This window comes from Haliotis rufescens, unplaced genomic scaffold (assembly GCF_023055435.1).
Source record: "Haliotis rufescens isolate VD_foot unplaced genomic scaffold, xgHalRufe1.0.p SCAF_2, whole genome shotgun sequence".
Taxonomy (NCBI): Eukaryota; Metazoa; Mollusca; class Gastropoda; order Lepetellida; family Haliotidae; genus Haliotis; species Haliotis rufescens.
This window is the reverse complement of record NW_025963890.1, coordinates 68,314,049-68,336,254: the sequence shown is the minus strand read 5'-3', so window position 1 is coordinate 68,336,254 and position 22,206 is coordinate 68,314,049. Positions and strand designations below refer to the sequence as shown.

Sequence of the window (22,206 nt, the reverse complement as noted above, 5' to 3'; positions counted from 1 at the left end):
GTGTAGGTGTACTGGCAAGTAAGTAATACAGGCGGTGTTCATGTGTAGGTGTATTGGCAAGTAAGTAATACAGGCGGTGTTCATGTGTAGGTGTACTGGCAAGTAAGTAATACAGGCGGTGTTCATGTGTAGGTGTACTGGCAAGTAAGTAATACAGGCGGTGTTCATGTGTAGGTGTACTGGCAAGTAAGTAATACAGGCGGTGTTCATCTGTCGGCGTATTGGCAAGTGAGTATGACAGACGGTGTTCATGTGTAGGCGTATTGGCAAGTGAGTATGACAGACGGTGTTCATCTGTCGGCGTATTGGCAAGTGAGTATGACAGACGGTGTTCATATGTAGGTGTACTGGCAAGTAAGTAATACAGGCGGTGTTCATCTGTCGGCGTATTGGCAAGTGAGTATGACAGACGGTGTTCATGTGTAAGTGTACTGGCAAGTGAGTATGACAGACGGTGTTCATCTGTCGGCGTATTGGCAAGTGAGTATGACAGACGGTGTTCATCTGTCGGCGTATTGGCAAGTAAGTAATACAGGCGGTGTTCATCTGTCGGCGTATTGGCAAGTAAGTAATACAGGCGGTGTTCATCTGTCGGCGTATTGGCAAGTGAGTATGACAGACGGTGTTCATGTGTAGGTGTACTGGCAAGTAAGTAATACAGGCGGTGTTCATCTGTCGGCGTATTGGCAAGTGAGTATGACAGACGGTGTTCATGTGTAAGTGTACTGGCAAGTGAGTATGACAGACGGTGTTCATGTGTAAGTGTACTGGCAAGTGAGTATGACAGACGGTGTTCATCTGTCGGCGTATTGGCAAGTGAGTATGACAGGCGGTGTTCATCTGTCGGCGTATTGGCAAGTAAGTAATACAGGCGGTGTTCATCTGTCGGCGTATTGGCAAGTAAGTAATACAGGCGGTGTTCATCTGTCGGCGTATTGGCAAGTGAGTATGACAGACGGTGTTCATGTGTAGGTGTACTGGCAAGTAAGTAATACAGGCGGTGTTCATCTGTCGGCGTATTGGCAAGTGAGTATGACAGACGGTGTTCATGTGTAGGTGTACTGGCAAGTAAGTAATACAGGCGGTGTTCATCTGTCGGCGTATTGGCAAGTGAGTATGACAGACGGTGTTCATGTGTAGGTGTACTGACAAGTAAGTAATACAGGCGGTGTTCATCTGTCGGCGTATTGGCAAGTGAGTATGACAGACGGTGTTCATGTGTAGGTGTACTGACAAGTAAGTAATACAGGCGGTGTTCATCTGTCGGCGTATTGGCAAGTGAGTATGACAGACGGTGTTCATGTGTAAGTGTACTGACAAGTAAGTAATACAGGCGGTGTTCATCTGTCGGCGTATTGGCAAGTGAGTATGACAGACGGTGTTCATGTGTAGGTGTACTGGCAAGTGAGTAATACAGGCGGTGTTCATCTGTCGGCGTATTGGCAAGTGAGTATGACAGACGGTGTTCATGTGTAGGTGTACTGGCAAGTAAGTAATACAGGCGGTGTTCATCTGTCGGCGTATTGGCAAGTGAGTATGACAGACGGTGTTCATGTGTAGGTGTACTGGCAAGTAAGTAATACAGGCGGTGTTCATCTGTCGGCGTATTGGCAAGTGAGTATGACAGACGGTGTTCATGTGTAGGTGTACTGGCAAGTGAGTAATACAGGCGGTGTTCATCTGTCGGCGTATTGGCAAGTGAGTATGACAGACGGTGTTCATGTGTAGGTGTACTGGCAAGTGAGTAATACAGGCGGTGTTCATCTGTCGGCGTATTGGCAAGTGAGTATGACAGACGGTGTTCATGTGTAGGTGTACTGGCAAGTGAGTATGACAGACCGTGTTCATGTGTAGGTGTACTGGCAAGTGAGTATGACAGACGGTGTTCATGTGTAGGTGTACTGGCAAGTGAGTAATACAGGCGGTGTTCATCTGTCGGCGTATTGGCAAGTGAGTATGACAGACGGTGTTCATGTGTAGGTGTACTGGCAAGTGAGTAATACAGGCGGTGTTCATCTGTCGGCGTATTGGCAAGTGAGTATGACAGACGGTGTTCATGTGTAGGTGTACTGGCAAGTGAGTAATACAGGCGGTGTTCATCTGTCGGCGTATTGGCAAGTGAGTATGACAGACGGTGTTCATGTGTAGGTGTACTGGCAAGTAAGTAATACAGGCGGTGTTCATCTGTCGGCGTATTGGCAAGTGAGTATGACAGACGGTGTTCATGTGTAGGTGAAATGGCAAGTGAGTATGACAAACGGTGTTCATGTGTAGGTGTACTGGCAAGTGAGTATGACAGACGGTGTTCATGTGTAGGTGTACTGGCAAGTGAGTATGACAGACGGTGTTCATCTGTCGGTGTATTGGCAAGTGAGTATGACAGATCGTGTTCATTTTTCTATGTACTGGCAAGTGAGTATGACAGACTGTGTTCATGTGTAGGTGTATTGGCAAGTGAGTATGACAGAGGTTGTCATCTGTCTGTGTATTGGCAAGTGAGTATGACAGACGGTGTTCATTTTTCAATGTACTTGCAAGTGAGTATGACAGCCGTTTTTCAGGTGTAGGTGTAATAGCAAGTGAGTGAGTGACTGAATAGGGTTTAGCGCAGCTTTGAACAACATTCCAGTGAATAAGTCAATGTATTGGCAAGTGAGGATGACAGACGGTGTTCATCTGTCGGCGTATAGGCAAGTGAGTATGGCATACGGTGTTCATTTTTCGATGTACTTGCAAGTGAGTATGACAGGCGGTGTTCATGTGTATGTGTACTGGCTAGTGGGTATGACAGACGGTAGGTATACAAGCAAGTGAGTGAGTGACTGAATAGGGTTTCAACATTCCAGTGAATAAGTCAATGTATTAGCAAGTGAGTATGACAGACGGTGTCCATCTCTCGGTGTATTGGCAAGTGAGTATGACATACGGTGTTCATTTGTTGGTGTACTGGCAAGTGAGTATGACAGGCGGTGTTCATGCTTAGGTGTACTGGCTAGTGAGTATGACAGGCGGTGTTCATGCTTAGGTGTACTGGCTAGTGAGTATGACGGTAGGTAAATAAACAAGTGAGTGAGTGACTGAGTAGGGTATCACGCAGCTTTGAACAACATTCCAGTGAATAAGTCAATGTATTGGCAAGTGAGTATGACAGGCGATGTTCATCTGTAGTGATCCTGCATATTGGTACGAATAGTGTATGATCATTGACGCTGAAGCCGCTGTGACGTATCAATGTGTTTTGTGTATTTCATGACTTAATCCAGACCACGTGTACATTTCTCGATGGGAGACTATTGTTTCTACAAAGGAAACGTAAGTTGTCGGTCATATTTCTTCCAGGCGGTTCCTTCAGCTCTCCGCAATGGCAACATCACTCATCATCAGGTGTGTCTGTATCTCCCCGACAACGCCTCCCCCTACTGCAACTCCTCCATCCCTGGTGATCAGTTCCACTACCTCCTGGATCTCCCCACTGGGTCCGGCGACTGCACAGTCACAGTGCAAGCAGGGACACGAGTCGGGATGTCAGAGCCGAGTGCACTCCGCATTCCAAAGATCGGACAAGGTAAATTACTTATACTGTTTGATTGTTTGAGGGTTTTTTTATCGTCGCAATATTACAGCTATATGATGGCGGTCTGTAAATAATCAAGTCTGGGCAAGACTGTCCAGTGATTGTCATCATGAGCATCAATCCACGCAATTGGAATACGATGACATGCATCAGCAAAGTCGAACCTGATCATCCGATCCCATCAGTTGCCTCTTACGACGAGAATAGTCGCCCTTTACGGCAAGCATGGGTATCTGAAGACCTATTCTACCCCGGATCTTCACGGGACACCTCATACGTCTGGACACCCACCTTTTTAAAACTGCTCTTCATGACGTGACTTCAGTACGTATCCATCATCCGATAATGTGTACTTCCGGCACCGGCCGGATTTATTGGATTTCGTTGTGCATAATTAAGGGCTTCCAATTACGATTTCGTGTGGGAGCCTTAAAATTAGTTTTTGGAATAATTTGTTCCAGAATGCGCTGAAAAGAACAAAACCAGACTCTGGTTTTACTACAAAATTGTTCGGTGCACGTGCTGGATGTCATCCAAAACAATGCAGAGAGGAGAAATAATAATTACTCAGCCCCTCCTTTCAAAACCAGAAATATCATTTTGTTAATCAAGAAAATGAAATGGTTGGCTTCTTAGCATCATTTCTTTATAAATATACTCTCGGTGAGTGACATAACACTATCATTATGATTTGAGGGTGGTGCGGTAATCTTGTGGTTGAAGCGTTCGCTCGTCACGCTGAAAACCTGGGTTCAATTCTCCCACAATGTGTGAAGCCCACTTCTGGTGTTTCTCGCCGTGATATTGCTGGAATATTGCTAAAGCGGTGTAAAACCATACTCACTCACTCATTTTGATCAGAACTAACCCCGATTCCATACTATTACAGCCCCTCAACGTCCGCTCTACGTGACTGTCGAACAACTAGACGATTCCCGCTACAACGTCACGTGGGTGACAGCCAATCCTAACGTCAGGCTGGATCACGTGTTTGTCACCTGGTGTCAAGGTCTTCATGCCAATCAACAAATAACATGCAGAGTATGCATCTGTTCATATTGTTGTCCTAACAACGTAGGCAGCAGTTCCTAGACTTCTAGATCGATATCATTGGAACGTATTAGCGGCCATCCTCGATTATCCAGGGTACAATAGTTCAATTTGATTACCATAAACACCCTGGACCCATTCCTCTCCGATTCTAATGACATGCTAAAACATTCGGTCACAAATACCATATAGAAGGTGCGGTGGGGTAGCCTAGTGGTTAAAGCGTTCGCTCGTCACGCCGAAGACCCGAGCTCGATTCCCCATATGGGTACAATGCGTGACGCCCATATATGACGTCACATCCCAAACGAATACTATATTAGGACGATCGAGGATACCTAGATTCTGGAGGATGTTGTTTACCCCATCTCCGCCAGAGCATTATGCCGATGCAGCACGTTTATATAAACACGTCAAAATATGTCCCAGAAAGAGATTGTTCTTCTACGTTAAGAATAAGTGTTCCATATTAATAAGGGGCGTCGGTGTAGCCTAAGCCTATGATCCGGGTTCGATTCGGTTGGTGGTTAGAGCGTCTGTCCGGAGAGTGCAATATGGGTGACTCGATCTCCTGGCCGTCGCATACAAATGACGGTAAAAAATGGTACTTGTTGATACCCTGCATGAAGGGGATGAAACAAGGACTGGTCGGCTCGGAATAAGTACACTGTGTTTGAGTATCAATGTTAAATAGCCGCATGGTTTCTAGGTTGGGTGAGCAGTATAAAACCAGCATTGGCCCGTTCATGCCCGCCCACACGCATATACTCTCTCTCTCTCTCTCTCTCTCTCTCTCTCTCTCTCTCTCACATAAAATATTACTCACTGAGTAAGATCCACAACGTCAAACCCAAAGGAAATATTAGGAGCTGGTTTGTCGCTACACTGTCCCCGAACATGTGATCCATGGATCTTTAACGTTTGCTGTTTTCCCGAAATTAGGGTTTGAGTCCCAGTTATCGGTACTCCCTTATGGGTGATGTTGCTGGGGATTTGGGAGTAATAGTTGAATATTGCAAACCTTCTCAGTCGCTCATAACCTGAATACTTTTAGTTACAATGAACTTAAGCATGTCTCACACAAGTACAGTTAGTGACTGAAATTGGCTTTACATCGCTTTTATCAGTATTCCATTGACGTCACGGCTGTGGACACATTTTATCCATGTGGGGAATCGAACCCGGGTCTTCGGCATGACAAGTGAACGCTTCGACCACTATACTACCCTAAACGTTATAGAGTCTAATGAATAGCTACGACACTGTATCGTCCTTGACTTAAAGTCGACTAAAGTTGCCTGAAATATATATACATGATAAAAACCATTCTTCTGTGACAGAATGACGTTCACGCAGCAGTCATTGACGGTAATGCTTCTTTCTACATTGTTACGCACGACCTTGACCCTGACCTGAGAAAGGGGGCGTGGTTTGGCGTGTCTACCAGCGTGGATGACGTCAGTGATGGAACAACATGGAATCAGTGCATCTTTCAAACAGATGGAGGTAAATGCTTGTCATATCTACATTCTACACTCTCATATGTATCATGCTTCACATCGTGTAGAATATACAGGCGTCCATTGTCGTAGTCTTCCTCATGTGGGAACCCTGTGAACATCCCAGGGCAGATGAGGCCCTGAGTGCATCGTACGCGTCGAAAGAGGAGACTACTGAGGGCCGTGTGGTCACAGTGACTGTGTGACCTGGCTCACAGTGTGTCGCTGTACCCCGACGTTGTTGGTCGTTGTTCATGCTATCAACCACTGGTTTGCCTGTCCTCAATAATCTACAGGTCATCGTAATATATGTAACCGCTGGTTGAGTGGGTTAGATCGCTGACTTTGTGTGCTGGCGATTAGGTGCCTCACTCTGGCAGTGTGGGTTCTATTATGGACGGGGGGCATCGAAAAAAATAAACTGTCCCAATAATTGCATAAGGTTATGCTTCAGGCTGTTTGAAGAAGAAGAAATGCGACAAAAAATACATTGTTGAGATGAAATGTATGTTTCATGTTTCATGTTTTCGTGATGTAGTCGGAAAACAGCTGGCTTCGATGCAAACAAAATCAGATACCAAAAGCTGAAAACGTCAGTTGAACGTTTCACAGTAATGTAATGAACATGTGTCTTGGGTTCATGCTTCAGGGGCGGGCAGTCCGCCAGCAATGGACGTGTTGTCAAACGCAAGTACAACATGGCTGCCACTCGGGTTCAGTTACTGTGACGTGTCCATCAACAAAGGACGTCCTCTCGTCTACGAAGTCTCCCTCCAGTCAATAAACACAACGTCATGCTCCGACATCAACTGCACCGATGGTAAAGGCACTGTTAGAACTGTATACATGTATTCACGATAAGCTGAATGCTTACAGTTTTAATTTAGCTTGACTGATGGTTCGAAACCATTGTGAGGCATCTCCATACGTCAATGGTTTTCTGAGGCCTTTAAAATTGTCTTTGTGTTTGAAGATATGTCTTCCGAATGGGAGCTGTAAGTTCTAAACAAGAACAATAATTGTGTTTCAAATGTGTGTTATAGTTTTTGGGGTTTTCGGTCACAATTTTCTTGTTAATAATGTGGTCTGCATCTACTTGTTTAATCTTACACTCATGGGTTTTCCGGATTAGAATAGGGCCCAGCTATCTATCTGGTCGTAGAGGTGACTTAATGGATGGTCAAGCCGGGTGGTCAGCCCGGGTGACTCGGTTGGTCACGTGTTATCATGGTATTAATCAATTACAAGCCGCCGTCATATAACTGGGATATTGCCGAGTGCGGCCTTAAACAACAAACAAACACATTACTCGCATGTATATTTTGCAGGTGCGGTTGTACCGTCGCCTGCTCTATTCGACACAACCGATATCATCCTTCCTACGCTTACCCGCCGCGCCCTGTACTGCGTCTGTCTGAGGGTGAGGGGCAGATTAAGGGTGGGGCCCTACAGCCACCCACCCAAGCTGGTAAACCTGTCAGGTGCGTGAGAGTCTTGGGGAAGTGGAATAATAAGACGGTGTTGTGTTACGTTTGTTTTTAACATTAGACGAGTGTAGAGTGTACAGCAACATTTTAGAGTAGGAAATATCTTCTGAATATACGTATGTGATGTTTCCATTCCGGTCGATGGTTAAAGAATGTTAAAAACATTACCTGATAATATAGAGAGTGAGTGAGTGAGTTGGGTTTAACGCCGCTTTGAACGGTATTCCAGTCATATCACGGCGTGTCAGCTTAATGTGGGAGGAAAGCCCGAAGTGGTGCAGGTCTCAGACGTTAACCACTTCGGTAAAACCCACGAGGTATGGTGCTAACAAACCTAGAAACATAATCGGGATGAAAGAAGATTCGAACCCACAATCACAGGTTTCTGGCGTGCCCAAGGGACGCAACTCTGCACAGCGAATCGCGGCGCCATAGACGACTGGGCCACCCGTGTCCCTATGTTATGGAGTTAAAACATGTACTTAAGTCTGCAGTCTGGTTATAAGTGTTCAAGGCAAACCGCATCTCCAACACTGCATTATGATTTGTGTGTATACACGTTGAGCAATAATTAGGCGTATTATAAATTGACTTCTTCTTCCTGTTATTATCATTATTGTTGCAAAAATCAGTGGCAGATGTGTAGAGTAATCGGCATTGTTTGAAGGTTATATAACGACGTACACAACAATATAGTCCTTTCTCTAAAATCGCTTTGCGTGTAAACGTCGCAATGTCCGATCCAGCCATCTTGATCCAGCTGGACATAGCGGCTGTAGTGCCGTCACTATCGTAAGTGTTTAACTATGGGAATTGGGCAACGAGTCCTTTATAAAACTGGGTTCTTGTACCACAAAGCGATCCTAGCGCTACGAGTAACTAAGTGTACTTAGTTAACACTAAGATGTACCGACCTCAGACGAATATATCAATAAGATTTCTGCCTGGACATAAACGGTACCTCTAATTTCGTAAGATATTAAATAAAAATACTTTAGCTGATAGTTTCCAAGAGAAGATTGTTACCTTTGTGTGGGTGTGTTTAATGGAAGTATTTGAAATGTGCCATTCTGTCGTCACAGTTCTTGAAGATGCCCCTGGACATGTGGACATCGGTGCCATTGTTGGCGTGACTACGGTACTGGCAATCATCGCGATCGTGGCAATGATATGGTAAAGATATTTATATTGTAATTCTATCCTGTTTCAACGTAGCGATAGTATCAGTACTAATTTATGTGCAGTAAAGCACAGAATGTGATGTTGGATATCAGTGAATTATATTTTTACATAACAATGGTTCCACGTTCGAATGCCATCGTGAATTATGAGTGAGCGAGCAAGGGAGCGAGGGAGTTATGTCGCTGCTTGTCAGATTAATGTGGGAGAAATTCCCGAAGTGATGCAGGTCGTAGAGGTTATTACTTTGGTGAAATCCAAGAACACGGGTAGGGTGCTGAAAAGTCGGAATTATCTAGGCGAATCTCAGATTCGAACCTGCAATTGTAGGTTTGCCAAGCCTATAAGACGCACCTCTGCAATGTGAATTGCGTCACCTACACAACTGAGCCAACACTGACCCCACGTGTTATGTATTTAGATAACCATGTGGAGTAGCTCAGTGCATAGTGCTGTATCCATAACGTAAACATGACTTAACTCCAGGTGTTTTACTCCGTAATGTTACAGATTTCTATTCCGTAGATGTATCACTACTGCAGGTCTTTGTTATTTAATCCAGTGCTGTCTACCATCGTAAACGACTACACCCGCTGATGAAGATACCCATTGACCTCGGCATGTTCAGGGTACGTGGTGGCTGAAGTAACGTTTGAACTTTGAACCACGTGTAGGTGATGTGAGAAGTACTATATATACGTCTATATTATAAAATGTAACAGTAAAGCATTGCCAGTATGTGCTGCCCCCTTCCAGCTAACGGAACATGGAACATTAGACTTGTTGTGCGACCTTCAGTATTTATCAAACGCACGTTTTATTGCATTATGATTCGATTTGTCGTTATACATTTTGGTAATTTCAATGCAGTGAGATGCTTATGACAGTGTCCATGTGTTTGCTCGTTGTTTCACGCCGTACCCAGCTATTCTAACTATTTGAACATGATCTGGCCTGGAGAAACCATGACTGACATTATAAGCAGCGTCAAACGCCGTCGGGGTACGATGAATCGCTATCAACTACAGTAAACTACGGTTATAACGAACACGCTTATAACCAACTGACGGATATAACGAACTTACTTTTTAGTCCCGACTATTTGCTGTAGTTATGCTGTATATATGCTTATAACGAACTACGGTTATAACGAACTAAAAATAGAAGTCCCTTTGAGTTCGTTATAACCGTAGTATACTGTACAGGTAATCCAGGATAGGTTGAACCAACTCACAGAGCGCGTCTGAGACAAGAAGGCGGGGTACAGAATTTGGGCAAACATATTTGGTCTGTTACAGTTAGAGAGGATGTACGCATGTAGTGCACGTTAAGGCTATTAAGAGGCCATGCGACAAGTCGATACCAGACTTCTCTAATACCCCAATCACACCAAACTAGTTCTCAATACGTTCGTGAAAATGTTGTCGAACGGGCTCCAACTGTGTATGAACGTAGTGGACGTAGTAGCAACTATTGACAGTCTTTTTACGGACTTCATGGACGTGCTCGAACTGCTTCGAAACGTTGTCGGGATGAGGTGAACGGCCACTTTTTTACAAGATCTGAACTGGATACAAACGGACAGCAGACTGGTTAAGAACGAGATAAGAACGAGATAGACGTATTGAGGACTGCTAGCATCGTATTTTACGCCAAACTACGCGTTCTACCGTGATCACAGCCCGTTCTAGTATTTTGTTTAGAACGGGGTAGAACGGGATAGAACTTCTTTGGTGTGATGGTATCATTAAGATCGATAGGAGTTAATTACAAATAAACATGTTAAAGCTAGGTAAGCATGAGCACATCATACATTCTCGGGCTTGAAAATTGGCCTATGGTGTCATAAACTACACGGAGAAATAATTACAAATATGTTTCAAGCATTGTCAATAGCTAGCATTGTCGCAGACAAGGCGCTTCAGAGCAGAAGGTATTGCTCGTGAGAAAGCGAGGGTAGTTTCATAAGCCCAAGAAAGTCGCGATGTCATCCAGTGCTGTCACCGTTTTGACAGTCATCGACACGTACTATTATGTGCTATTGAACTCACCCCTAGACTTCGTGGTTAGCTGATACAGGACACGCACATATCCATCGTACTAGTTGTCGCGGACCTCCCGCTACCCCTTTCTTCACAATGATACACGATAGTGGCGGACCGTATACATAGTCACACGGGATTCATTGTCACGTGACAACTCAACTTATCCTTGCTTACCAGTAACTGACGGGGCCAGACAACTCAATACCTCGGAGACTTCGCTCGCTCTACCGTGAATCAAGTAGGGACAGCCCAGAGGTGGCCTCATATTGAGGTGGGGGCACGGGTGGCCCAGTCGTCTAAGGCGCCGCGAATCGCTGTGCAGAGTTCGTCCCTTGGGCACGCCAGAAACCTATGATTGTGGGTTCGAATCCCGGTAAGGCCCGATTATGTTTCTAGGTTTGTCAGCACCATACCCGTGCTCGTGGGTTTCACCGAAGTGGACTGAGACCTGCATCACTTCGGGCTTTCCTCCCACATTAAGCTGACACGCCGTGATATAACTGGAATCATGTTAAAATCGGCGTTAAACTCACTCACTCACTCATATTGAGGTGTGTGCATTTGACGCGTGCTATCGATGAAACTTTATTATATTATAATTGTAGGAAAAACGTTATTCGTGACCTTCTCACGCAGGAATAATTAGCTAAATCGTACCGTCCATGATAAATGATATTTTTAACTACGACTTATGTTGCTCCGCCAAACTGGTAAATAATGTAATTTATTTGTACAAAAATATTTTTTCATGTTTCTAGGATTTGGAGCCTTGCGTCACTGGTCAGGGTGGTGTTGAAGAGGTAAGACGACATTCTGGATCTTGTGAACTGTGAGGGTGAATAAAGTTTATTCGTGACATGCATGAATATGACAGTTGCGAGACGGCGGCTTATGAGGCGAGCTGAAATAGGGTGTAACGTCGCGTCCAAGATTATTTCACTTATATGTACTTGTACTAGTCCGGACTGATGCTAGTCCGGACTGATGCCGATTTATAGTGCTATCACACTGAGATACCATGCAGCAGTTTAACATGAATATCCCACTCAGGCAGAGTATACTAACTCCGAGCCTACCAGTCCTGGTTTCAGCCCCTTAATGCCGAGCGCCAGACAGGGTAACAACAAGTACCATCTTTTAACGTGTTTTGGTATGACACGGCCGGGGATCGAACCCCAGACCTTCCGCTCTCCGGACGGTCGCTCTTCCACTAGACCACGGAGGCGGTCCCCGATGTGATGACGTTATCCAGTGATGGGTAGTGTGAACAACATAGTCACGTGGATTATTCCACTTCCTGTATAATATAAAAAAAGATATATATTTATTTTCGGTCATTGCTTCAAGACATGATCTGTATTCATTTTGTTTCTCACAACACTTTCTTTCAAGGCTTCCAGCGTGTCCATCCAACAACAAAAATGTCAAGGTTTTTTTCATGGAACAAATTATTGTTTAAAAAAATATACCAGCCTATCTAACCTAAATTTTCCAATAGTTTCCATTTGCTTCTCAATCAAATTGTACATTATATCTGCAAAGTATACATGTACAGAAACCTGTCTTCAAAAATGTCTGTGTTATAAGACGAAGTCGGTCCTTACATATCTGCGAATCCCTACTACTTTAACTTTAACCCATGCTGATTTTGTAGTTGCCTCACAGTCGACCTTGACATGGAACCTCTAATCCCCCTCAGTTGCCGCAACCATCTTTAAAAACACCACTGAAAATGATGTGTTTGCTAAAAGATACACTGTTGCTGTATTCTGAAGATATCTGGTCAATTACGGAAACAGTTTCAAATCATTATATTTGTAAATCTTGTTCTTCCAATTAATTTCAGAATCGAATTGGTTCAGAGAATCCAACTTTTCAGGACATCCCCGCTGACCCGACGCCCGTGACCAGTCTTACCCAACACCAGGATGGTATAGCCACTACTGCAGACAACCAATCCGATACTGACATCCTTCTTGAACTCTGCAGTATACAACACGAGCAGACCTTTGCCCATGGATCACCCGACAATGATTCTGGCCACGCCAGTGATGGATGCCAGCTAGGAGTGTCAACCAATCAACCGTGTAGGCCGTGCGTTCCAGAACAAGCAGCTGGGGCCGTAACAAAGGATGGAGTGTCAGAGTCAGAGTCACACACTTCATCAGGGTATGATTCGACCTTACACCGGTCGACAACATCCCGGAGTAGCATCAGTTACAGCGTAAAGGCGACACTGTTACTGGATCGACCAGGTGAAGAATATGTAGTCTTGGGGGCACCCAGCAAGCCAGGTGAGACATCCTTGATGCCACGCAACGAACAGAACAGACAAGCTCCAAGAGCGGAATCCCAACACGAAAGCATCGCTGTAACTGAAAATGGCGGTTACGTAGCATACCCAGACCAAGTTGCAAGAGAGGGAAACGCGGTGCACAATGATACAAGGAAGGAAGATGAAGAAAGCGTTGCTCATTTGGACTACATTAGTCCTGGGGACGTTGATGACCCCAGGGAGAACCTTGAGTATGTCCGGTGTGATGTGTCTGTCCCGAGTACTGATGTAGTTGGCCCCAGCACCAGCTCAGGATATGTTCAGTCCGCGTCCTCGGGTAGTGCCCAGGAGACTCGTGCTGACAGCCTTGACTATGTCCAGGTTAACTTGATGTGACTTGTGGAGTGAACCTTGACTGTTCATATCTCCTAGATGTGACTCATGGTATGAACCTTGACTGTTTTATCTGCTAGATATGACTTGTGGTATGAACCTTTACTCTGTTCAGATCTCCTAGATATTACTTGTGGCATGAACCTTGACTGTTCAGATCTCCTTGATGTGACTTGTGGTATGAAGCTTGACTGTTCAGGTTAACTTGATGTGACTTGTGGAGTGAACCTTGACTGTTCATATCTCCTAGATGTGACTCATGGTATGAACCTTGACTGTTTTATCTGCTAGATATGACTTGTGGTATGAACCTTTACTCTGTTCAGATCTCCTAGATATTACTTGTGGCATGAACCTTGACTGTTCAGATCTCCTTGATGTGACTTATGGTATAAAGCTTGACTGTTCAGGTTAACTTGATGTGACTTGTGGAGTGAACCTTGACTGTTCAGATGTCCTTGATGTGACTTGTGGTATGAACCTTTACTGTGTTCAGATCTCCTAGATATTACTTGTGGTATGAACCTTGGCTGTTCAGATCTCTTGGATGTGACTTTTGGTATGAACCTTGACTTTCAGGTTTTCTTGATGTGACTTGTGGAGTGAACGTTGACTGTTCAGAAGTCCTTGATGTGACTTGTGGTATAAACCTTTACTGTGTTCAGATCTCCTAGATGATATTTGTGGTATGAACCTAAATTGACTGTTCAGATCTCTTTAATATGACTTGTGGTGTTAACTTTGACTGTTCAGATCTTCTTGATATGACTTGTGGTATGAACCTTGACTGTTCAGATCTTCTTGATATGACTTGTAGTATGAACCTTGGCTGTTATATCTTCTAGATATGACCTATGGCATGAACCTTGATCTCTTGATCAGATCATATCAGATTTTCTTGATATGACTTGTGGTATTAACCTTGACTGTTCAGATCTCGTAGATGAGACCCGTGAAGATCTTCAGGTCTTCAGCAACCCACGCTTGCCGTAAAAAGACGACTGTGCTTGTCGTAAGAGGCGACCAACGGGATTGGGTGGTCAGGATCGCTGACTTGGTTGATGCTTGTGATCGTATCCCAATTGCGTGCATCGATGCTCATGATATCAATCACTGGATTGTCTGGCCGAGACTCGATTATTTACAGACCGCCGTCATATAGCTGGAATATTGCTGAGTGCGGCGTCAAACAACAAACTAACAAAATCGTAGATATGACTTGTGGTATGAACCTTGACTGTTTAGATCTCCTTAATTAGGAAATGTGATATGAACCTTGACTGTTATATCTCCTAGATATGACCTATGGCATGAACCTTGACCATATTCAGATCTCCTTGATGTGACTTGTAGTATGAACCTTGACCGTTATATCTCCTAGATATGACCTATGGCATGAACCTTGACCATATTCAGATCTCCTTGATGTGACTTGCGTTATGAACCTTGACTATGTTCAGATCACGTAGCTGTGGCTTGTAGTATGAAGCTTGACTGCGTTTAGATCTCTCACATAGGATGTATGGTTTGAACCTTGGCTGTTCAGATCTCATAGATATAAACCTTGACAATGTCGACACCACAAAATGTATGTTAAGGCCTCTGAGATGTGTATCAGGGTCGAATCGGGCGCCGGGATTCGCTGTGCAGAGTTGCGTCCCTTGGGCACGTCAGAAACCTATTATTAAGGGTTCGAATCCCGGTTCACCCCAATTATGTTTCTAGATTTGTCAGCACCATACCCGTGCTCGTGGGTTTCACCAAAGTGGAAAACGTCTGAGACCTGCATCACTTCAGGCTTTCCTCCCACATTAAGCTGGCACACCGTGATATAACTGGAATACTGTGGCGGCATGAAACCCAACTCACTCACTCACTCACTATAATTCTGAGTTTCGTCGCTCGCACATACAAAATACTTATTAGGCATACTGGTCAAATGTCAATCTTTCCCAGCATTTGGACATGTCTTTCTGTTTTAAATAGCATTTTTTCTAAATAATTGCAATAATGACGTGTCATCTATTGTTGTCCTCATAATACTTGAATATAGTCACAATTCTCTTGTTAACCAAGTGACCTCCATGTACATGTACTTACATTATCTTACGATGGCATGCATATTAATATTTGTTTCCTAATGTTCTTGTTTACTCTTCATTATTTACCTGGGTATCTGTTTATCCAGGAGGCAACGCTTGTCACTGTGTAGGGGTTGCGTCCCTTATGCGTGCCAGAATCCTGTGTTCGTTGGTTCGAATACAAGAATCACTTTGATTATGTTTCGTGGTTTGTCAGCATCATTCCGCTCGTGGTTAACGTCTAAGTCCTGCATCACATCGGGCGTTGACCTCATCACGTTGACGCTGTGATATAACTGAAATCATGAAAAGCAGCATTAACCCAAAGATAATCAATCAGATTCTCCTTTTGTCACAGTGGCTGGTCCACTGCAAGTGAATATATTTGTCTACGTGTTTATTTCTGTGCATATATCGTAAAAGGGTCTCTTCGAGAGCAAATAAAAACACTCAGTGTAGAAATGTGTGTCTTGTCATTTCTTCTTGTGTTTAATAAATGACTTCGTCATTTGTGGCGTGTATGGAGGTAAACAAGTAAAACCCGGTGTGCAACGTTAGTGGGCGTGGCCTAATCTAAACACGGTTTATAGAAATCAATAAAACGCCACGGAATCGCTAGACCTACAGCGGTATACACGGACTGTGTCATCTGTGGTTTTATGGAAACGTGATATGGACGCCCCCATAGCATTACCGCCACATACAGCTTGTATGTATTACAGCCACGGGTAGATATAATGTGTTTCAGTCACGCGTAGCTACGACCGCCTCCGTGGTCTAGTGGTATAGAGCGGAAGGTCCGGGATTCGACCCCCGGCCGTGTCATACCAAAACACGTTAAAAGATGGTACTTGTTGTTACCCTGTCTGGCGCTCGGCATTGAGGGGCTAAAACAAGGACTGGTCGGCTTGGAGTCAGTATACTGTGTCTGAGTGGGGTATTCATGTTAAACTGCGGCATGGTATCTCAGTGTGCTAGCACTATAAATCGGCATCAGTCCGGACTAGTACAAGCCGCCACACACACGTGCATGCTCGTCGCTATATAAGTACAATAATCTTTAACGCGACGTTAAACCCCATTTCACCTCAACTTGTATATATTAGTCATGTTAGCTTTTATGCATGTGTACTTCTCAATAATAAAATTACGGATTTATTCCCTAGTAAATTTGGAATAAGGCAAGGACAGAATTTATCACCTCTACTCTTCTCAGTTTTTCTCAATGATATATAATCTTTCATGGTCAAAAAGCAATGCAGTGAATTTAATGTCCAATGTTATAATGATGACGGTTGGCTGCTGTGTCTACAGTGCGTACCTATGCATAGCTTTATTTGTAAGTAACCCTACCTCTCTCCAGAAGTCCATAATGTATTCTATGATTCTATGGAATGGAAACTCGGTGTTAACATATCTAAGACCAAAATAGTTGTTTGGGGCAGTGGAAATGTTAAGAATAATAAACCACCTTCAAATACGGCAATAGCTAATTAGAAACGATGGACTCGTATGTTTATTTTTACATCATGCAAATACAGCGGAATCTGTCTAACTCGGACGCGATTGGGACCGGTTAAAAAGTCCGGTTTACGGCGAGGTACGGATTACACGGTGAACAAAAAAATTAGACTGAAGACAAAACGAAGAGCAAAGATCATTTATTTGTATTCGCATTCACATACATTGAACATGAAATATTGACCTGGGCTGGCATTAAATACACATTAAACATTATTTCCTTGAAAAAGACATTGAGAACGGACTGCTTACGTTTCTGAAGAATGCATCGTGTCGATGCACCTTTTCTTTGCCGGTCGCTCAGCCAACGCGATTTATAATGGCAAGATGACCGTTATTTATTGACACGTTCATGATGTTTATTTATTTGTTTGTTTGTTGTTTAACGCCGCACACAGCAACAATCAAGCTATATGACGGCGGTCTGTAAATAATCGAGTATGAACCAGACAATCCAGTGATTGATATCATGCCCATCGATCCACGCAACTGGATACGATGACATGCATCAACCAAGTCAGCGAGCCTGATCACTCGATCCCGTTAGTCGCCTCTTACGACAAGCATAGTCGCCCATTACAGTAAGCATGGGTTGCTGAAGACCTATTCTAACCCACATCTTCACGGGTAGACACGCTCATGACACAGAGTTAATCTAATTAAGCTGAGTTTCTCATTAACAGGTGAGTAAATTCTCATTAACTGGACAGTCAGATTCAATTCACGGGTTAGTCATTCACTCTTCAGTTCAACGCAGCAGACATGCCAAGGACACTCTCCAAATTCTTGCCTGGAGAACTGGTCGCTTCTCTAGGGACGGTTCTAGTCTGCCGTGTAGACAGCTGCCAACTCCAGGCACCACACAGTGAAGGTCTCACGACCTTCAGTATCACCTTGGATACGAACAAGAGGAAGGTACCAAGAGGAAACAATCTAGCGTCACGGGGGAAAAGGGTCCAACAACCGCCCAACATGCAGGACAGTAGGAAGAAGGACCCTAGACTTCCCATCCCACGGACAACCAATTGGATCCTGCCTAAGAAAGCACACCCCACGATCTACCCCCAGGAAGGAAATCACTCTCCTTATTCCCTAGAATATAGTCAATTCACAAATTACAAACTTGGACTCGTCATAATATCACAACTTCCTGTAATAATATTACTAAGCTTATAGTTATACAACCAGATAACGTCTAAAGTGCACTTCCATTTCTGGTCACTTCTCGTCACGGAGTCATACAACAAGCAGATATGCATGTTTTTAGAAATAAATAAATAAATACATCTTGTAACATCTGAATGAAAGTTTAAAAGGTAGAAACAAGATTCAATCTTTTCATGTTATAACAATAAATATGTCATTTGAAAGAAGTGCAATGTGTTTACTATGTGTATATGAATCACTAGCAAATAGTGACGATACCATGTGCTCGTGAAAAGGTGAGCGTATCCTGCCTCATCAGTGGCACCCGTCACAAACACATGCAAAGGTAAGTCAATTGTTCACCTGAAAAAAAAGCGCTGGAACATATGCCACAATGGCCCTTAATTAAAACATCAGCAGTTTGGGTGGTGTGGTCGTGAAGGAAGCAGGGCTCTGGTAAATTGGGCGGTGTTGTCGTGAAGGAAGCAGGGCTCTGGTTGTATTGGACGATGTGGTCTGTGAATGAGCCAGGCCCTTAATTAAAACATCAGCAGTTTGGGTGGTGTGGTCGTGAAGGAAGCAGGGCTCTGGTAAATTGGGCGGTGTTTCCGTGAAGGAAGCAGGGCTCTGGCTGTATTGGGCGATGTGGTCTGTGAAGAAGGCAGGTCTCTGGCTATATTGGGCGATGTGGTCTGTGAAGGAGGCAGGTCTCTGGCTATATTGGGCGATGTGGTCTGTGAAGGAGGCAGGGCTCTGGCTATATTGGGCGGTGTTGTGAAGGAAGCAGGGCTCTGGCTATATTGGACGATGTGGTCTGTGAAGGAAGCAGGGCTCTGGCTATATTGGGCGGTGTTGTGAAGGAAGCAGGTCTCTGGCTATATTGGGCGGTGTTGTGAAGGAAGCAGGTCTCTGGCTATATTGGGCGATGTGGTCTGTGAAGGAGGCAGGGCTCTGGCTATAGTGGGCGATGTGGTCTGTGAAGGAGGCAGGGCTCTGGCTATATTGGGCGGTGTTGTGAAGGAAGCAGGGCTCTGGCTATATTGGACGATGTGGTCTGTGAAGGAGGCAGGGCTCTGGCTATATTGGGCGGTGTTGTGAAGGAAGCAGGTCTCTGGCTATATTGGGCGGTGTTGTGAAGGAAGCAGGTCTCTGGCTATATTGGGCGATGTGGTCTGTGAAGGAGGCAGGGCTCTGGCTATATTGGGCGATGTGGTCTGTGAAGGAGGCAGGGCTCTGGCTATATTGGGCGATGTGGTCTGTGAAGAAGGCAGGTCTCTGGCTATATTGGGCGGTGTGGTCTGTGAAGAAGGCAGGTCTCTGGCTATATTGGGCGATGTGGTCTGTGAAGAAGGCAGGGCTCTGGCTGTATTGGGCGATGTGGTCTGTGAAGGAGGCAGGTCTCTGGCTATATTGGGCAATGTGGTCTGTGAAGGAGGCAGGTCTCTGGCTATATTGGGCGATGCGGTCTGTGAAGGAGGCAGGTCTCTGGCTATATTGGGCGATGTGGCCTGTGAAGGAGGCAGGTCTCTGGCTATATTGGGCGATGTGGTCTGTGAAGGAGGCAGGGCTCTGGTAAACTGGGCGATGTGGTCTGTGAAGGAGGCAGGGCTCTGGCTATATTGGGCGATGTGCTCTGTGAAGAAGGCAGGTCTCTGGCTATATTGGGCGATGTAGTCAGTGAAGAAGGCAGGTCTCTGGCTATATTGGGCGATGTGGTCTGTGAAGGAGGCAGGTCTCTGGCTATATTGGGCGATGTGGTCAGTGAAGGAGGCAGGGCTCTGACTTAATTGGGTGGTGTGGTCTGTGAAGGAGGCAGGGCTCTGACTTAATTGGGCGATGTGGTCTGTGAAGGAAGCAGGGCTCTGGTAAATTTGGCGATGTGGTCTGTGAAGGAGACAGGGCTCTGACTTAATTGGGCGATGTGGTCTGTGAAGGAGGCAGGGCTCTGACTTAATTGGGCGATGTGGTCTGTGAAGGAAGCAGGGCTCTGGTAAATTGGGCGATGTGGTCTGCGAAGGAAGCAGGGCTCTGGTAAATTGGGCGATGTGGTCTGTGAAGGAAGCAGGGCTCTGGTAAATTGGGCGATGTGGTCTGTGAAGGAAGCAGGGCTCTGGTAAATTGGGCGATGTGGTCTGTGAAGGAAGCAAGGCTCTGGCTATATTGGGCGATGTGGTCTGTGAAGGAAGCAAGGCTCTTACTAAATTGGGCAATGTGGTCTGTGAAGAAGGCAGGGCTCTGACTAAATTGGGCGGTGTGGTCTTTGAAGGAGGCAGGGCTTTGACTAAATTGGGCGGTGTGGTCTGTGAAGGAGGCAGGGCTCTGACTAAATTGGGCGGTGTGGTCTTTGAAGGAAGCAGGGCTCTGACTAAATTGGTCGGTGTGGTCTTTGAAGGAGGCAGGGCTCTGACTAAATTGGGCGGTGTGGTCTTTGAAGGAAGCAGGTCTCTGACTAAATTGGGCGGTGTGGTCTGTGAAGGAAGCAGGTCTCTGACTAAATTGGGCGGTGTGGTCTGTGAAAGAGGCAGGGCTCTGACTTAATTGGGCGGTGTGGTCTGTGAAGGAAGCAAGGCTCTGGCTATATTGGGCGATGTGGTCTGTGAAGGAAGCAAGGCTCTTACTAAATTGGGCGGTGTGGTCTGTGAAGGAGGCAGGTCTCTGACTAAATTGGGTGGTGTGGTCTGTGAAGGAAGCAGGTCTCTGACTAAATTGGGCGGTGTGGTCTGTGAAGGAAGCAGGTCTCTGACTAAATTGGGCGGTGTGGTCTGTGAAGGAAGCAGGTCTCTGACTAAATTGGGCGGTGTGGTCTGTGAGAAGGCAGGTCTCTGGCTATATTGGGCGGTGTGGTCTGTGAAGGAGGCAGGGCTCTGACTTAATTGGGCGGTGTGGTCTGTGAAGGAAGCAAGGCTCTGGCTATATTGGGCGGTGTGGTCTGGAAGGAAGCAAGGCTCTGGCTATATTGAGCGGTGTGGTCTGTGAAGGAAGCAAGGCTCTGGCTATATTGAGCGATGTGGTCTGTGAAGGAGACAGGGCTCTGACTAAATTGGGCAATGTGGTCTGTGAAGAAGGCAGGGCTCTGACTAAATTGGGCGATGTGGTCTGTGAAGAAGGCAGGGCTCTGACTAAATTGGGCGGTGTGGTCTGTGAAGAAGGCAGGGCTCTGACTAAATTGGGCGGTGTGGTCTTTGAAGGAGGCAGGGCTCTGACTAAATTGGGCGGTGTGGTCTGTGAAGGAGGCAGGTCTCTGGCTATATTGGGCGGTGTGGTCTGTGAAGGAGGCAGGTCTCTGGCTATATTGGGCGGTGTGGTCTGTGAAGGAGGCAGGGCTCTGACTTAATTGGGCGGTGTGGTCTGTGAAGGATGCAGGGCTCTGCCTCAATTGGGCGGTGTGGTCTGTGAAGGAGGCAGGGCTCTGACTTAATTGGGCGGTGTGGTCTTTGAAGGAGGCAGGGCTCTGCCAGTCCTAGCTCATCTGACTCAAATAATTCAAAACTTCGTTTGAATCCTAAATAAAAAATTATGATGTAGATCAATCTTGCAGTTGATGATTACCATAATTACACATATCATGCCTCACTTTGACGCTTGCCATTACTTTTATTACATCGTCTAGACCCAGGCATGGAGAACATATATATATATATAGTTCCCGATATTACTGAGTTTGGTCTGCAACTCAAATTCAATATGTATGTTCTGTGTCCACACAAATATTGCTGAGTGCGGCGTTAAACAACAAAGAAACAAAGAAAACATACATTTATGTGCGTTAATCTAATCTACGCGACACGACGTTAAACTAAACACAAATTCACCCCATCTCACCTCTCACTTGGGCGATGGGGTAGTCTGGTGGTTATTTAGTTAGTATCTCGCCACGCCCGTATACAATTCACCACATGGATACAATGTCTCTTTCCAGCCTTTCAAATCCATTCCTGGTGTTGCCCGTCGTGATG

The 22,206-nt window shown here is 45.2% G+C and overlaps 2 protein-coding genes across 2 annotated transcripts in view; one reads left to right on the top strand and one right to left on the bottom strand.

Moving 5' to 3' along the window:
• The window catches only part of LOC124134633, a 29,717-nt gene extending 15,230 nt beyond the window's left edge, over positions 1 to 14,487 (top strand). The window contains exons 9-17 of the mRNA XM_046499568.2: positions 3,340 to 3,565; positions 4,464 to 4,615; positions 5,965 to 6,130; positions 6,773 to 6,943; positions 7,452 to 7,604; positions 8,693 to 8,783; positions 9,352 to 9,418; positions 11,593 to 11,634; positions 12,681 to 14,487. Coding sequence (XP_046355524.2) covers positions 3,340 to 3,565; positions 4,464 to 4,615; positions 5,965 to 6,130; positions 6,773 to 6,943; positions 7,452 to 7,604; positions 8,693 to 8,783; positions 9,352 to 9,418; positions 11,593 to 11,634; positions 12,681 to 13,505 — 1,893 coding nt within the window. The 3' untranslated portion in view covers positions 13,506 to 14,487. The remainder of the gene's footprint in view (positions 1 to 3,339; positions 3,566 to 4,463; positions 4,616 to 5,964; positions 6,131 to 6,772; positions 6,944 to 7,451; positions 7,605 to 8,692; positions 8,784 to 9,351; positions 9,419 to 11,592; positions 11,635 to 12,680) is intronic.
• Positions 14,488 to 19,365: 4,878 nt separating this feature from the next.
• Positions 19,366 to 21,839, bottom strand: LOC125381996 (mucin-2-like). Its single transcript, XM_048399408.1, has 2 exons — positions 21,825 to 21,839; positions 19,366 to 20,760 (listed from the first exon to the last, which is right to left on the bottom strand). Exons 1-2 carry the CDS (start codon positions 21,837 to 21,839, stop codon positions 19,366 to 19,368), a joined length of 1,410 nt encoding a protein of 469 aa, XP_048255365.1.
• Between the last annotated feature and the right edge of the window lie 367 nt (positions 21,840 to 22,206).